Source organism: Balaenoptera ricei, chromosome 9, assembly GCF_028023285.1.
Source record: "Balaenoptera ricei isolate mBalRic1 chromosome 9, mBalRic1.hap2, whole genome shotgun sequence".
Classification (NCBI taxonomy): domain Eukaryota; kingdom Metazoa; phylum Chordata; class Mammalia; order Artiodactyla; family Balaenopteridae; genus Balaenoptera; species Balaenoptera ricei.
In genome coordinates this window covers 23542980-23560470 of record NC_082647.1, presented here as the reverse complement: position 1 = coordinate 23560470, position 17491 = coordinate 23542980, and the positions used below count along the sequence as shown (strand labels likewise).

At 49.0% G+C, this 17491-nt stretch overlaps 1 protein-coding gene across 4 annotated transcripts in view; it reads left to right on the top strand.

The window, feature by feature from the left end:
- The window catches only part of SMO (smoothened, frizzled class receptor), a 37106-nt gene extending 19929 nt beyond the window's left edge, over window positions 1-17177 (top strand). For 3 of the 4 annotated variants that reach the window (XM_059933440.1, XM_059933438.1, XM_059933441.1), the window contains 11 exons: window positions 7994-8199; window positions 8921-9130; window positions 9375-9547; window positions 9886-10105; window positions 10201-10324; window positions 11953-12045; window positions 13167-13275; window positions 14085-14270; window positions 14708-14856; window positions 15332-15466; window positions 15682-17177. In XM_059933440.1, coding sequence (XP_059789423.1) covers window positions 8053-8199; window positions 8921-9130; window positions 9375-9547; window positions 9886-10105; window positions 10201-10324; window positions 11953-12045; window positions 13167-13275; window positions 14085-14270; window positions 14708-14856; window positions 15332-15466; window positions 15682-16094 — 1959 coding nt within the window. In that variant the 5' untranslated portion in view covers window positions 7994-8052 and the 3' untranslated portion in view covers window positions 16095-17177. Of the gene's footprint in view, window positions 1-7193; window positions 7309-7993; window positions 8200-8920; window positions 9131-9374; window positions 9548-9885; window positions 10106-10200; window positions 10325-11952; window positions 12046-13166; window positions 13276-14084; window positions 14271-14707; window positions 14857-15331; window positions 15467-15681 lie in introns of all 4 variants that reach the window. The other variant, XM_059933439.1, reaches the window with a different exon arrangement.
- Window positions 17178-17491: the final 314 nt, after the last annotated feature.

Here is a 17491-nt window from a genome sequence, read left to right as displayed (position 1 = left end):
GGAGCCACTGAAGGCTTTTAAGCAAGAAAGAGATGTAATCATATTTGCATTTTAGACCCATCTCTTTGAGTACTGTGTGAAGAAGCCACAGGAGGAGGGAAATCCTGGAGCCTGTTTGCTTGTTTAGGGGATGGTTGAAGTAGTCCAGCTGAGAGATGATGGCGGTCAGGACCGGAGTAACAGCTTGGAGGAAGTGGACAGATCCTGGAGTTTCAGAGGTAGAACCAATGGGACTTGCTGATGAGCGAGCAGGAGGACCCAGCTTTTAGGCTTGGATGGAAGGTGGTGTCATTCCCTTTCGCTAAGCTGGAGAATGCTAGAGAAGGAGGAGGTTTAGGAAGAAAGTATGGGCCATGTGAATTAGAGGCCTTCATTGGACGTCTATGTGGAGATTTCCAGCAGATCTGGAATAAGAGTTGCTGAAGAGAGGTACCCACTATGAGCTTCCTCAGCCTAGATTGCTGAGCCTTTGGAAGCATGCCATCAAGTGAGGAAGTCTGCAGCTAAGGTTGGGCCAATTTCTAGGTTTATATAGAACTCAGGTCTGTCTCTCCTATATCTTTCCACTCTCTCGACTTGGGCTTCTTCAGGCACTCAGCATCTTTCCCCAGGATAGCTTGAAATGTCTCCTCTCAGGCATTCCAAGCTGACCAGACAAACATACTATCCAGGCCATGGTCCACCTTCAGCCAAATCTGGTTGGTTTGGTAAATGGGGCAAGAAAGCAGAGAGACCTGCGGCTGGCAAGAGAAACAGGTCCCTGAGAGCCAGCACGTAGCCTCTTTGACCACTGCTGTGCTGTGTGTGCGCACAGGGGTGTGCGGCCCTGTCACCCAGCCGGGGGCAGCCAGTGGGAAAGAGCTGGAGAAGCTGGGTGGAGTTTCTCATTTGCCTAGACACCTAGTTGAGAGACTGAGAGGAGGTCTGTTGTTGGTGATGGTAGGTTGTTTGCAGGGGCAGATCAGGAAGAATTTCCTTAGAGCTGTTCTCAAACCTGGGTGATGATCAGAATCATTCTAAAAATACACATTTTTAGAAAGTATAAAAATACAGAGAAATACCCACGGGCCCAAGTTTTCATTTTTGCGTCAGATTGTTAAATTTTTAATTGTGAAATGTAGCATGTATACAGAAGGTGAATAAGACACAGAGGTACTAAATAACAAATAATTATAAAGTGACACCTGAGTCAAGTGATGGTGGGGGCCCCCCCAGGAGCTCCCTCTTTGTTTTTTCCAATCACATCCCCCTCCCTCCTCTTCTAGAAGTAACCATCGCCCTGATGTTTTTGATAATTGTTTCCTCTTTCCTCCATAGTTTTACCATCTAGTTTTGGAATCCCTAAACAGTATATTTCAGTTTTGCATGTTTTTGAACTTTATACAAATGGAATCATGCTGTGTGTATTCTTTTATGTCATTTCTTTTGCTCTACATTATTTTGTAAAATTCATCCATGTTGTTGCAGCTTATTTTTCATTGCTGAATAGTATTCCATTGTAGAATACATCATAATTTATTTATCTATTTTGTTGTTCTTAAACATTTTTTAAAAATAGTTGTTTATTTATTTAGGCTGCGCCAGGTCTTAGTTGCGGCACACAGTATCTCTTAATTGCGGCACGCAGGATCTCTTAATTGCGGCATGCATGTGGGATCTAGTACCCTGACCAGGGCTCGAACCCAGGCCCCCTGTATTGGGAGTGTGGATTCTTACCCACTGGACCATCAGGGAAGCCCTACCACTTCTAGTTAACAATGTCCTGGAGGTGTCTACTGAGCCCGTGCACCTAGAGCCCATGCTCCACAACAAGAGAAGCCACCACAGTGAGAAGCCCATGCACCACAATGAAGAATGGCCCCTGCTCGCTGCAACTAGAGAAACCCCATGTGCAGCAACGAAGACCCAACGCAGCCAAAAATAAAATAATATGGCCATTTAAAAAAAAAGAAAAGAAGTGGTAATAGTAGCAGCACTGGGACCTCCTTGGAGGTCCAGTGGTTAAGACTTCACCTTCCAGTGCAGGGGATGCGAGTTTGATCCCTGGTCGGAGAGCTAAGATCCCACATGCCTCGTGGCCAAAATACCAAAAACAGAAAACGGAAGCAATATTGTATGAATGGATAAAGAAGATGTGGCACATATATACAATGGAATATTACTCAGCCATAAAAAGAAATGAAATGGAGGTATTTGTAGTGAGGTGGATGGAGTTAGAGTCTGTCATACAGAGTGAAGTAAGTCAGAAAGAGAAAAACAAATACAGTATGCTAACACATATATATGGAATCTAAGGAAAAAAAAAAAAAAGGTCATGAAGAACCTAGTGGCAAGACGGGAATAAAGACACAGACCTAGTAGAGAATGGACTTGAGGATATGGGGAGGGGGAGGGGTAAGATGTGACAGGGTGAGAGAGTGACATGGACATATATACACTACCAAATGTAAAATAGCTAGTAGGAAGCAGCCGCATAGCACAGGGAGATCAGCTCGGTGCTTTGTGACCACCTACAGGGGTGGGATAGGGATGGTGGGAGGGAGGGAGACGCAAGAGGGAAGAGATATGGGAACATATGTATATGTATAACTGATTCACTTTGTTATAAAGCAGAAACTAACACACCATTGTAAAGCAATTATACTCCAATAAAGATGTTAAAAAAAAAAAAAGCAATATTGTAACAAATTCAGTAAAGACTTAAAAAAAATGGTCCACATCAAAAAAACCTTTTTTTTAAATGGTAGCATCTTTCATCCTTGACTTTTTCTTCATTCTAAAGAGAAAGCTTTTCTACCTTTCACCATTAAATATGATGTTTGGTGTAGGTCTCTTGTAGTTATAAACATTTTATCAGATTAAGGAAGTTTTCTTCTATTCCTAATTTGCCAATTATTATTTTTATCATGGATGGATATTGAATTTTATCAACTACTTTTTCTGTATCTATTGAGATGATCATATGATTTTTTCTTCATTAATCTGTTAACATGGTAAATTGCATTGATGAAATTTTCTCTTTTTTTAAAATTTATTTATTTATTTATTTATTTTTGGCTGTGTTGGGTCTTCGTTGCTATGCGCGGGCTTTCTCTAGTTGCCGTGAGCGGAGGCTACTCTTCATTGGGGTGCGTGGGCTTCTCACTGTGGTGGCTTCACTTGTGGAGCACGGGCTCTAGGCGCATGGGCTTCAGTAGTTGTGGCTCACGGGCTCTAGAGCACAGGCTCAGTAGTTGCGGCGCATGGGCCTAGTTGCTCCGTGGCATGTGGGATCTTCCTGGAACAGGGCTCGAACCCATGTCCCCTGCATTGGCAGGTGGATTCTTAACCACTGCGCCACCAGGGAGGTCCTGATGAAATTTTCTAATGCTAAACCATCCTTGGAACAACGGTTTTCAACTTGACTGATCATCAGAATCACACAAAAAAATTCATTTTTAAAGTTTAAATTGTGGCAAATGTTATTTTTAAAGTGTATAAATATAGAAAAATGCAGAGACTAATATAACACCTGTGTCTGTATTTTTTCTTTTTGTTTCATATTTTATTAAAGAAATAAAACAAGGGAAATCCCTGGCGGTCCAGTGGTTAAGACTTGCAGCCAAAAAAAAAAAAAAAGACAGAAAAAGAAAAAGAAAGAAAACAAAACAGATAAAGCTGATGTCCCCTTTCTTCTTGTTTCCAGTTTCATTCCCTTTTCTTCGCTGGGGAGCTTCCCCCATCCCAGTAACTTGCGTATTTATTTTTTAAGCTTAATTACTTTAATAAAATAGGTAGTATACGAACATAGTACAAAATTCGAAAGTAGCAAAAGTTAAATCCTTCCACTTCTGTTTCCAGCTACCCATTTCCCTTCCCACAGGCAACCACCAACACTGGTTTGTGTGTATTCTTTTATTGATATCTAACATATGTACAAATGTAGATGTGTCCTCATTCTTTTTTCCTCCCATAACCAGTAGCAGCTCTCTGGGCTGTTCTCCACTCAGCTGCACCCATTAAACAAGACATATTGGAGATTGTTCCATTTTATTGCAAATACTTCAACCCTGGATAGTGTTCTATTATATTGATGTGTGATATTTTATTTAGTAGGTCTACTCTTGATGGATAAATATTAAGGATGTTTCTACTCTTTTGTTATTACAAACAGTACTGCAATGAATAATCTTATATACGATTTTTGTGAACGTGTGAAGGGAATTGCTAGTATAACATTTTACAGCTAATGTCTAATAGTCTCCACAAATGTTTACTAATTTTTAGTCCTACTAAAAATATACAAAAGTGCCAGTTTCCCCCCCACTCTTGCCGATACAGCATTTTCAAATGTTTTGATCTTTATCCTTCTAATGGTTAAAAAATTATATGTCATCGTAGTTTTATTTCACATTTACTGAGTGAGACTGAACATCTCTTTATGTTTTTAAAGGCCATTTGTATTTTCTGTTGTTTGTCTTTTGCCCATTTTTCTATAGGATTGTGAATTTCTTATTGATTTGGAAGAGCTTTATGCATGTAAGGAAAGTAATTCTTTACCTGTGATACGTATTGGAAATATATTTTCTCAGTGTATTGCTTTTCTTATGATCTTGTTTGTTTTTTACCCTACTGAATTTATCTATTTTTCTGAGGTCTTTTCTTTAAACCTTTTATTTCAAAACTTCTGAGTTTTGTGTCATACTTCAAAATGCATTCTCCACTCAAAGATTTAAAACAACATTTTCCACTTTTTCTTCTAGTACTCTGATTTCTTAAAATAATGTAGTTATTTTTGATTCATCTGGAATTTATTTTTATGTAAGAAATGGGGTAAGGATTCAACTTATTTTTTCCCTAGATGCCTCCTCAATTGTCTATTAATATTTATTTAATAATCTATTTTTTCCTTGGGTAATTTATTTTTAAAGTACAAAACAATATTTAAAATGAGGTAAAAAGAAAAACAAATTACACGTTTTAAAAAGCTGACAATTATCACAAATATCACAAATTCCAGAAAGATAACACAATATTGTTTGTGTGTGTGTGTGTGTGTGTGTGTTCTAGTTATTTATTGCTGTATTACAGACCACTTCAGATCTTGGTGGCTTAAAACAAGAACCATTCCCTTTGCTCATGAATCTGCAGTCTGGATAGCACTCAGCAGGGATGGCTTGTTTCTGTTCCCTGGTATCTGGCTTTCACTGGGATAATTGGAAAAGCTAGGAACTCGAAAAACCCAGCATCTCTTTCTCTTTCTTCTTTTGGCCCCAGGGCCTCTCTATGTGGTCTCTCCACCAGGCCTCTCCAGCAGGACAGCCTCGAGATTGTTGGTCTTATTTCATGGCAACTGGGATCCAAGAACAAGTGTTCCAAGAGAGACCCAGGCAAAAGCCAAATGGCTTCTTATTATTATCCAGGCTTGAGAGTCTGAGAACGTCACTTCCACCACATTTTATTGGTCAAGCAAGTCACTAAGGCCAGCCCATATTCCACAATATTTTTTTAAAATATTTATTTTTTAATTAATTTATTGTATTTTATTTTTGGCCGTGTTGGGTCTTAGTTGCAGCACGCGGGATCTTCGTTGCGACGCGCAGGCTCCTCTTTAGTTGTGGCTCACGGGCTCCAGAGCACGTGGGCTCTGTAGTTTGCAGCACGCGGGATCTCTAGTTGAGGCTCTCGGGCTTAGTTGCCCTGCGGCATGTGGGATCTTAGTTCCCCAACCAGGGATCAAACCTGCGCTCTGCATTGGAAGGCGGATTCTTTTTTTTTTAATAAATTTATTTATTTATTTATTTATTTTTGGCTGTGCTGGGTCTTCACTGCTGCGCGTGGACTTTCTCTAGTTGCAGTGAGCGGGGGCTACTCTTTGTTGCAGTGCGCAGGCATCTCATTGCAGTGGCTTCTCTTGTTGTGGAGCACGGGCTCTAGGCACGTGGGCTTCAGCAGTTGTGGTACGTGGGCTCAGTAGTTGTGGCTTATAGGCTCTAGAGCACAGGCTGAGTAGTTGTGGTGTACGGGCTTAGTTGCTCCGCAGCATGTGGGATCTTCCAGGACCAGGGCTGGAACCTGTGTCCCCTGCATTGGCAGGTGGATTCTTAACCACTGTGCCACCAGGGAAGTCCCAGAAGGCGGATTCTTAACCACTGGACCATCAGGGAAGTCCCCACAGTATTTTTATTAAGCATCTGCCTGTTGCTCCTCTAAAATACATATTACTCTAGGGAGTCCCTCCGCATTTAAAATATATTGCTTAATAAACATCCAGTAAAATTCACTTTTTCTTTGTTGTCACAGTTCTATGAGTTTAGACAAACACATAGAGTTCAGATGCAGCCACTACATTCAAGATAGAGAACAGTCCCATCACCTCCAAATGTTCCCTCGTGTTGCCCCTTAGTAGGCAGAGCCCTCTCCTACCCCAGCCCCTGGCAACCACTGCTGTGTACTCCACCCACACCCTCTCAGCCAAAATCTTTGAGACTGGGTTCTCCATCTAGAGTGATAAAGGTCCCCCAGGTGATTCTGATTTTAGTCAGGTCTGAGAACCGTTGCCCAGGGACATTGCTTCTTAAGTGACAGGAACTTGCTCTGCACCCTTGGAATAAGTTTTGTCTAGTGAGAGCTGTGAATGGTCAGAGGCCTCAGATTACTAATAGTGACAGCTAATATCTCTTGAGTGCTTAGTACATGACAGGTACTGCGCTAAGCACATTTGATGCATTATCTCACTCTACACCACAGTTCCACAAGGTAAGTCTATTCAATATTATCTCCATTTCACAGATGAGGAAACTGAGGCTAGACATAGAGATTAAGTAATTTGTCTAAGATCACACAGCCAGGAAATGATAGAGCCACGAATTGGACCCAGGCAGGCTAATTGCAGTGTCCATGCTCCTTATCCCTCTGCTATATTACCTTTCTCCCAAAAAGAGCAGTTACTTGCTCTCACCACCCCCAGCCTGGGCAGTCACCCACGTTGGCTCTCACATCCTCAGAAGCTTTTCCTAATACAACTTCTTGTTTGGGAAATAGGTGTTCCTGAAGCAGGGGTGATTCAGGAGGGGCGAAGGGGGTAGAATGCTGAGTGAGCCCAGCCACAGGGAGAGCAGGGTAGAGGCCTGGGCTGGGGTAGAGGTGCTGGGAGACCTCCACCTGTTTCTTTCTGGCTGACAATACCTTTCCTCCCCCTGCACTGGACACAGCCTCCTCTGTTTCTCTCCATCTGATTTCCTGTTTCCTCCTCTGGCTTTGGAGTACCTGGCTCCCCTGACTACCTCTTCTTAAGCTCCAACCTGTTCTCTATCTCACCTCAGCTTGGTAAGAGGAACAAGGGCCCTGGGGTCTGGGCAAGGGGAAGCAACTCCTGGTTCTGGTGCACGGGCCCTGTGAGGGTGGGTCCCACAACACTCCTTCCCCGTGGACTGTAGAAGGTTTTAACAATGTCCCTGAAAAAGTAAAAGGTAAATTGACCTGGGGTTCTCAGCCAGAGGTGCTAACATTCCCTTAGCGGGGCATTTGGAAATGGGGGCCGTTTCTTAAGAACTTTAATTGAGTTGTAATATACACACAGAAAAGTGCACAGTTTGATTTTCACAAAGTAAATACACCCATGAAACCAGAACCAGATCAAGAAATAGAACATCACCAGCGTCCCAGACGTTCCTCTTCAGGCCTCTTCCAATCCCCACCCTGGAGTGGGAGGGGTGAGGAGCATTTTTTGTCTGTCACCAGGACTTAGGGGTTCTCTTGGCATTTAGTGGGCAGGGTCTAGGGATGCCAAATGTCCTGCAGTACCTGGGACACTCCTGCAGCACAAAGAATGGTCAAGCCTAAATGCCCTGCTGAGAAACACCGTGCCTGACCGTCCTGAGCAGTCATGGCCTGCAGTGTGGCAAAGAGAGATGCCTTAGGCCCGGGGAACAGCGGTGCAGCTGTGTCTGTCTGTGGGTCAGAGTGATGGGGGGTCTTCACTGCAATGTGTCCACACTGTCGCTACCCCCAGGCCTCCGGAACGCCCCCCGCTGCTGGGCAGTGATCCAGCCCCTGCTGTGTGCTGTGTACATGCCAAAGTGTGAGAACAACCGGGTGGAACTGCCCAGCCGCACCCTCTGCCAGGCCACCCGTGGCCCCTGTGCCATCGTGGAGAGGGAGCGGGGCTGGCCCGACTTCCTGCGCTGCACCCCCGACCACTTCCCCGAGGGCTGCCCGGTAAGTGTTCTGTGGGGCAGGGTCTGGGCTGGGCGGGACCAGGCACAGGACAGGGCCCAGCAGGGGCAGAGGAGCTCAGCGCCTTCTCTTCTGGGAGATCCCAAGTCTACAGCCATGGCGTCAGTGAGCCACAGACCCAAACTGAAGCTCGCCAAGCTGAGCCAGTCTATCAGGGATTATCTATCTATTTATAAAAAGATTTTTGAGCACCCACTCCGTTAGGTGATGGGGAGTTACAGGAGTCATGAATGACAAACCTATGCTCGGGAAGTTTATTGTGTATTTAGGGAGTCAAGGCTTGCACATGGAAAACAGCTAAGAGACACCAAGACCGGGGATGTGATCTAGTTCTGGGTGGTGAAGGACAGCACATTAATAATAATAATAATGATGGTAGTAATACTAATTATTATTATTTATTACCTTCCAAATACTATTATAAACATCTTACATTTATTTATTCATTTAACCCTTAGACCACACCATGAAGTAAGTATTGCTATCCTATAGATCAGGAAACTGAGCTAACAGAGAGGTCAAATAATTTGCCCCAGGCTATGCAGTCATGAGTGGCAAGGCTAGGATTCAAATGCTGGAAGGTTGTCTGCAGCGCCTGGGCTCTTGGCCTCTCTGCCATGCTACCTTCGCGCCTCTTATTAAACCAGCGGTCACCCGAACCTACTGCTCCCCTGTGCACTTTCTCCTCTTCTCTCATTGCCAGAATGAGGTGCAGAACATCAAGTTCAACAGTTCGGGCCAATGTGAGGCTCCCTTGGTTCGGACTGACAACCCCAAGAGCTGGTATGAGGACGTGGAGGGCTGTGGGATCCAGTGCCAGAACCCACTCTTCACCGAGGCCGAGCACCAGGACATGCACAGCTACATTGCGGCCTTCGGGGCCGTCACGGGCCTCTGCACGCTCTTCACCCTGGTCAGCGGAAGGCAGGCCCGTGGGTGGAGGGTCAGGGGAGCGGCAGGGCCCAGGACCCTCAGGCAGCCTATAAAGTAGGAAGGGAGCCGATTGTCACTGAGAGAGGCTGGGCTCTGGGAGAGGGGGGAGGAGGACTTGGCAGGGGTCCTCGGGGAAGGGTGGCGATAAGAGGGGTCCGGGGGTTCAGATAAGGGCAGCAGAATAACCCTAACCTCACAGAATGGGCCCCACTTCTCTCTTCTAGGCCACATTTGTGGCTGACTGGCGGAATTCCAATCGTTACCCTGCTGTCATTCTCTTCTACGTCAACGCGTGTTTCTTCGTGGGCAGCATTGGCTGGCTGGCCCAGTTCATGGACGGTGCCCGCCGGGAGATCGTCTGCCGTGCTGATGGCACCATGAGGCTTGGGGAGCCCACGTAGGTGTCTTGCGGACCCAGAGGCGAGGGTGAGGGGAAGAGGCTGATGTGCGTTTTCCACAAAAGGGGCAGGTAGGTCTTGAAACAGAGTTCAGCGTGGGATTCAGCTTTGCCTTGTTGCACCCAAGGTCTCCAGCATTAGAGCCTGGACTGTTTGCATCTGTTCAAAGGGGCATCTTCTGTATCCTCTTCACTTCTGACCTGAGCCTAGTCGCCAAGCCCTGACTGCTAGGGAACCTCCAGACCTTAGAAGCCAGGGGACTGGGGACAGGGCGGAGAGACTTCGTAGAGGGAGTACAGAATGACTGCCCCAAATGACGCTCCACATGTCTGTGCAGCTCCAACGAGACCCTGTCCTGTGTCATCATCTTCGTCATCGTGTACTATGCCCTGATGGCCGGCGTCGTCTGGTTTGTGGTCCTCACCTATGCCTGGCACACCTCCTTCAAAGCCCTGGGGACCACCTACCAGCCTCTCTCGGGCAAGACCTCCTACTTCCACCTGCTCACCTGGTCGCTCCCCTTTGTCCTCACGGTGGCAATCCTCGCCGTGGCCCAGGTATAGTGACTGGTAGGGGGTGGGGATCTGAGTGGGGCGGGCTTGGGTGAGGGAGACAGTGACTGACTCTGTCCCCCCACCCCTTCCTGCTCTAGGTGGATGGGGACTCCGTGAGCGGCATCTGTTTTGTGGGCTATAAGAACTACCGATACCGTGCTGGCTTCGTGCTGGCCCCGATCGGCCTGGTGCTCATTGTGGGAGGTTACTTCCTCATCCGAGGTGAGTGAGGACGGGGCCAGGACTGGTCGGGCAGCAAAATGTGCTGAGCATCTGCTCTGTGTAGGTAGGAGCCAGGAGCTGCCAGCTCTGCTGCCTTTGAGGTGGGACCTCAGCTGCCTCGTGCAGGACCTTGGTGCAAAGGGGAAGGTGCCCATGGGCAGACTCAGCACCATGGCACTTGGTGCAGGCAGCACCTTTGTGCGGGCCAGAAAAATGCTCCCCTTACTCCAGCTTTGTGCCAGGGCTCATGGCTTGTTGAGTGGAGCTTGGGCTGGATTCCAGCCCCTGGTCAGCCCTGGCCAGATGCCCTTGTGTGGTGAACACCCTGAGTAACCACCCTGCCCGCATGGGCCAGCTGGGAGCCTTCAATCGTGCGCGCGCCTTGAACTTATATACATGCTCAGTCTTTGGAGCTTCATTTCTCCTTTCTGCTCATAGGGCGAGTGCGCACGCGCACACACACACACAGAGTTTTCACAACGTGCACAGATTCTCTGTTTCCTCATTTCCCTGTCTCAATCTGCCACCTCCACAATAAGCCTCCGTACCTTAGCTCATTTTCGTTGAGTGTTCTTTGTAAACTTCAGTTTCCTCCCCCAGCACTATCAGTCTTCTGTTCAGCCCACCTCGTTTCCCTCTCTTTGGCAGTGGCTGAGCCTCTGATTTATATTTTGTATCTGTGTGATCCTGTGTGGCTAGTGCAAGCCACTAGCCACGTGTGTTGAAACTAATCCAGACTGAGATGTGTCATAAGTATAAAATACACACTGCGGGCTTCCCTGGTGGTGCAGTGGTTGAGAATCTGCCTGCCAGTGCAGGGGACACGGGTTCGAGCCCTGGTCTGGGAAGATCCCACATGCCACGGAGCAACTGGGCCCATGAGCCACAATTACTGAGCCTGTGCATCTGGAGCCTGTGCTCCGCAACAGGAGAGGCCGCGATGGTGAGAGGCCCGCGCACCGCGATGAAGAGTGGTCCCCACTTGCCTCAACTAGAGAAAGCCCTCGCACAGAAACGAAGACCCAACACAGCCAAAAATAAATAAATAAATAAATAAAAGAACGTGAATTTCAAAAAAATAAAAAAAAATAAAATACACACTGCACTTCAAAGACTCAGCACATACAGAAGTAAACTATCTCATTAACAGTTTGTTATATGGATTACATGTTGAAATGATATCATAAACAATGATATATTGTTTATAAAATATATTGAAGTTAGCTTCATTTGTGTCCCTTTACTTTTTGAAGGTGGCTTCTAGGAAATTTGAGATTATGAATGTGGCTCACATTATATTTCTCTTGGACAGCACTGTCCTGGAGTCTCTTCTTAGGCCTTTTCCATCATAATAGCTTTGACCTGCTGCCTTACTTGGGGAAGCCGGACCAGGACTGAGGCATCTTTCATCTCCACTGACCATCTGTGCCCTGCCCAAGTCTTTCCAGTCCATGGCACATCTGCCACCAGCTGTGCTCCAGTGTCTCCAGTTCCCCAAGCTTGAAATCAGCCCAGAAGTCATCAGACCTGGGACTCCAGGACCATGGGACCCGCCCCTGCCACGCACCTATTCCTCCCAGGAGAGTGGCCTGGCCTCCACTAATGTCTGCCATCTCCCTTCTGTTCAGGAGTCATGACCCTGTTCTCCATCAAGAGCAACCACCCTGGGCTGCTGAGCGAGAAGGCAGCCAGCAAGATCAACGAGACCATGCTGCGCCTGGGTGAGTGTGCCATCCCAACACCGCACCCTCTGGGGAAGAGTCTTGGAGGCTGAAGTACATTGTGGGGCAAGTTAGCAGCCAGGGAGGCAAGATAAGGCCGTGTGTGTTTGTGTGTGTGTGTGTGTGTGTGTGTGTGTGTGTGTGTGTGTGTTGGTGCTGATGGTGGTGGTGGTAGCAGCTGAAAAGAGAAGGTAGCTTCTTTCTCAGTTGGAAGAATTCAAGTTCATGTCAAGACTGCTTCCTCATGTCTACTTCCCTCCTGCTGGGACCCTCCCAGAGTGGCCTTAAGCACCTCCAAAATCTTGTCTTATTTTGGAGAAAACAGTTCTTTTTAAAATTTTTTTATTGGAGTATACTTGAATTATAATGTTGTGTTAATTTCTGGTGTACGGCAAAGTGATTCAGATACAGATATAGATATATTCTTCTCCATTATGGTTTATCACAGGATATATTTTTTTAAGTTTTCATGTAATCTTTTTTTTAAAATTTCTTATTTATTTTTTTATTTTTGGCTGCATTGGGTCTTCGTTGCTGTGCGCGGGCTTTCTCTGGTCGCGGCGAGCAGGGGCTACTCTTTGTTGCGGTGCGCGGGCTTCTCATTGCGGTGGCTTCTCTTATTGCCGAGCACGAACTCTAGGCTTCAGTAGTTGTGGCACGTGGGCTCAGTAGCTGTGGCTTGCAGGCTCTAGAGTGCAGGCTCAGTACTTGTGGCACATGGGCTTAGTTGCTCTGCAGCATGTGGGATCTTCCCGGACCAGGGATCGAACCCATGTCCCCTGCATTGGCAGGCAGATTCTCAACCACTGTGCCACCTGGGAAGCCCCTATCACAGGATATTGATTATAGTTCCCTGTGCTATACAGTAGGACCACGTTGTTTATGTATTTTATATATAGTAGTTTCTATCTGCTAAACCCAAACTCCTAATTTATCCCTCCCCGCCTTTCCCCTTTGGTAACCATAAGTTTGTAGAGAAAACAGCTCTTAAACTGAGCCCAGCACGTATTCACCCCGAACTCAGCTGTCTTTCAGGCCTGAATGGGCGAACACCCTCTTCCCCACTGCTGCTTCCATACCTGGGATTGGTGACGCCCTGTCCCACCCCTGTCCCTCCGCAGGCATTTTTGGCTTCCTGGCCTTTGGCTTTGTGCTCATCACCTTCAGCTGCCACTTCTACGACTTCTTCAACCAGGCTGAGTGGGAGCGCAGCTTCCGGGACTACGTGCTGTGAGTAGGGGGCTGGGGGCTTGGGGGCAGCAGTGGTGAGAGCTGGAGACCCTCCTCTGCTGTCCAGCAGGGGTCTGCCAGGTCCCTGCCTCAGATGACAAGAGAAACTGCCCATCTTGCTCTGGGCGCTTAAGCTGATAGTTGTTCTGTAATTTGCAAACATGGCGGACAGCCCTCTGGGTCCCTGCCCAGCTCCACCCTTCCCTTTCACCCCCAAGGCTCTCTGGCTGGTATGTTTGTAACTGTTAAGCCATCCTGTGTTTTGGCTTCTCCAGCTGACTCTTGAATTGGCCACAGAAGTTGCTTGCTATTTCTCATGGACTCTTTACAGAGCTTATTGCAAATCCCTGCACAGAAGTAGTTATCTCTCTACCATAGGTTAACAACCCATTAATGCTTTCTGGTTTTGCCTGTGCTTTTTTGTGTCACAATGAGGATGAATCTGAGAAGGTAACACATCTCAGCTGCTTAAAGAAGTGCAGTACCTACTGATACCAAGAATAGCAGTTAAAGTGCTCATTAAAATCTGACTGCTTCAGACTCTTCCTTAAAGGCTCCAGCAGCTTCCAGCGTGGGAAGCTTTACACCACACCGATGCCTACGTCCCTCCCCCAGAGATTTGATTTAATTGTCTGGGGTGTGGCCCAGACATCAGGAGTCATTAAAAGCTCCCAGGTGACTCTAATGATCACCCAGGATTGCAAATCAGGGCTGTGGGCTTCCCTCTTTCTAAAGTGTTTGGATTGATTGTCTGGGCACCCACCCAGGAGACTTAGAAAGCCTCAACTGTGTACTACCCCTCACCACAGGTGCCAGGCCAATGTGACCATCGGGCTGCCCACCAAGAAACCCATCCCCGACTGTGAGATCAAGAATCGCCCTAGCCTTCTGGTGGAGAAGATCAACCTATTTGCCATGTTTGGAACCGGCATTGCCATGAGCACCTGGGTCTGGACCAAGGCCACGCTGCTCATCTGGAGGCGCACCTGGTGCAGGTGGGGTCAGCAGCAGCCTGTCCTGACCCTGCTGCCTTGTTCTCTCAGCCTCGGCATCTGTTAGGCTTTGTCTGGTCTCACGTGTCCCAGCACAGCCTTGAGCAGGTGTGATTTCTGAGGGCCTGCCCTGAGCCGCCGAAAGCGGCCTTTTCTGCGGCTCACCACTGCCCCCTGGTGACACCTCCTGTCCTTGGGAGGATGGGCCAAGGGCTGAGCCAGCTGCCGGTGTCTTCTAAGAGTGGAGTGATTTGAGAACGGAGCACAGGAGCCCTGCATTCTAGGCCCCCTTTTTGGCACAGAAGGCCTCTACCCCTCAGGGTCCTTGAGGCCGTCTGGAGGCTCCTTTCCTGGATGGAACGGATCCGCTGGTCTTTTGCAAGATTTGAGAGGAAGCAGCTGCTCCTCTATGCCCCTTCCCCCACCTTTTCTGCCCTCAGGTTAACAGGGCAGAGTGACGATGAGCCCAAACGGATCAAGAAGAGCAAGATGATCGCCAAGGCCTTCTCCAAGCGGCGCGAGCTGCTGCAGAACCCAGGCCAGGAGCTCTCCTTCAGCATGCACACTGTCTCCCACGACGGGCCTGTGGGTGAGCTTCCACCCCATTCCCAGTTTCCTTCTAGGCCGGTGTGACCTCATGGACTGTTTGGAAGGCTGTGAGGAATGGCTCCCTCCTCTCTCTCACACACTGGTTCTCCTCCAGTCCCCGTCCTGCCCCCATCCCAGGCCATTCTCCCCTCTCTGTTCCTGCCCCTGGATCTTGCTTGCTGGTGCTTTGGTTCCAAAGGACTCATCTCCCTCGCCTTCAACCGTCTTCTCCAGCTGTTCTCCCTGGGCTACAGGAAGTCAGGTTCCAGGGACTGGATTTCTGGCCTCTTGTGAGGCCCCTCTCTTCAGGCTGGGGATGTGTAGAGATTGCTGTGTTCACTAGGGCAGGCTTTCTGTGCTAAGTCAAGTGGGAGCCACGGGCTGGGGGATGGTGAATGGTGCTAAATAAGGGAGGAGCGGTCATTGTGAGGGACTGGGCGGTCATGGTACCTTATCCTTTCCTTCCATCCCCACAGCGGGTTTGGCCTTTGACCTCAATGAGCCCTCGGCCGATGTGTCCTCTGCTTGGGCCCAGCATGTCACCAAGATGGTGGCCCGGAGAGGAGCCATACTGCCCCAGGATGTGTCTGTCACCCCTGTGGCAACTCCAGGTATGGGGTTCCGGCTTCTGTAGGAAGGTGGGGGATGTAGAGGCTGGAGGTTCCTGGGACTGGAGTACCAGGGGCTGCCAGCAGGGGAGGGGAGGGAAAAGCCTTGGAGGATCTGAAGTGTGGGTTCCTGAGCTAAAAGAGTAGGGCCCTGAGGAGAGAAGGCATGATGTGGACACAGTTAAGGTCCAGGCTCACGTTCTCTCTCCCACTGTCAGTACCCCCGGAGGAAAAAGCCAACCTGTGGCTGGTTGAGGCAGAGATCTCCCCAGAGCTGGAGAAGCGCCTGGGCCGGAGGAAGAAGCGGAGGAAGAGGAAGAAGGAGGTGTGCCCGCTGGTGTCGCCCCCTGAGCTCCACCACCCCGTCCCGGGCCCTGCCCCTGCCTCCAGTGCTGTCCCTCGGCTGCCCCAGCTGCCCCGGCAGAAGTGCCTGGTGGCCGCGGGTGCCTGGGGAGCTGGGGACTCCTACCGACAGGGAGCCTGGACCCTGGTCTCCAACCCCTTCTGCCCAGAGCCCATCGCCCCAGCCCCCATGGCCTGGGCGCAGGGCCGACGGCAGGGGCTAGGGCCCATTCACTCCCGCACCAACCTGATGGAGGCAGAACTCATGGACGCAGACTCAGACTTCTGAGCCCGGAGAGCAGGACCTGGGACAAGAAGGAGGAACAAATACCATTCGGAGGCTGTTCTTCCTGCCTGAGAGTGCTTCTCCAGGGTCTCCTCTTCCCGAGAACCTGAGGGCCCAGTGCCCTCCCAGGAGAGTTCAGTATGTCTGGCTCACGGCAGCAGGACTGTGGGAAAGAGCCCTGACATCTCCACGGACAGGCCTTACCCAGGGCGGGGCCCTGGAGCTCAGGGTCCTTGTTTCTGCCCCACCTGGCTGGCAGCGTCAGTCTCCAGTGGGGGTCATGGGGTATGCAGAGCTCGTGGTGGGCAGTAAAGGTGCAGGCAGGGGTGACAGTACTCAGAGTGGGCTGTGGTGACCAGCAAGGCAGGCTGCCCTTTTGGGTGCCAGTGGGTGCCCTTCCCTGGCACTCTCAGACCAAAAGTGTTGCTTGTGTCATTAGCCCTTTGTCCATGGGAGGACAGAGCTCCTTTCCCCCTCTTCAGGGTGGTTGCGGGGCTGGGAGTGCTTACTCCCATAGGGCCTGTAACCTTTCTTTATGAAGTGTCCAGCTGGCTCCACTCCAGGCCACTAAGCCACCCTGGGTTTTCCTGCACCCTTCTTCGCCTTTCCCATTTCAGTTCAACCAGGCCAACCTCTTCCCGTTTCCTGTTTGTTGATTAGGACCCAGCATCGCAGCATTGTCTATCCTGCCCCCAAACCCCACCCCTTTGCTGCTGGGCTCCATCTCCAAGTGAGACATTAGTTCAGCTATGGAGCCTGGCGTGGCATAGAAGCAGTGAGTGACAGGGAGCCTCTGGGCCTCCAAGAGATGCATGTTATCTTTTCCTGTATCTGTCCAGTGGGGGATGGATCCTCTGACTTGAGGGGCTCCCCTGGGAAGCTGCTGACACTTCAGCCAGGCAGGAAAGCTTCCTTCAACTTCCACAACCAGTGGGTAAAGAAGTTCCCACCTCTCATAACCCCCATCCGAGGCCCCAGTTTCAAGAACCAGACAGCAGGAAGCCTTAGCAGCTGGCTGGGTTCCAGATCAGGGGGTAGGGATAGGGAGACAAAATATAAACAGTAAATAAAAGGTTTTTGTATAAACTCTTGATGTGCTTCTTTCCATAGGCCCCGTCTTGGCCTGTTTACCTGGTCCTGATCTAATTTGTCTTCCACTTCCTCTGAAAGCTATTCTGAAAGGCCAAGAGCTTGGTGCTAGTGAGGTCACAGCTGACAGATGTCAGGCTGATGTCAGCTTAATGTGCTGGCTGTCCTTCCTGGCCAGTTGGTTCTATATAAGGACAAAAGCTCTGGCCACAGCTGCCTCACTGGGCATTGATCATAAGACGAATGAGCAAGAACATGCAGCTTGTCCCTGGACTGATGATTGGAAGCAAGTGTCCCCCTGCTGGGGAGTG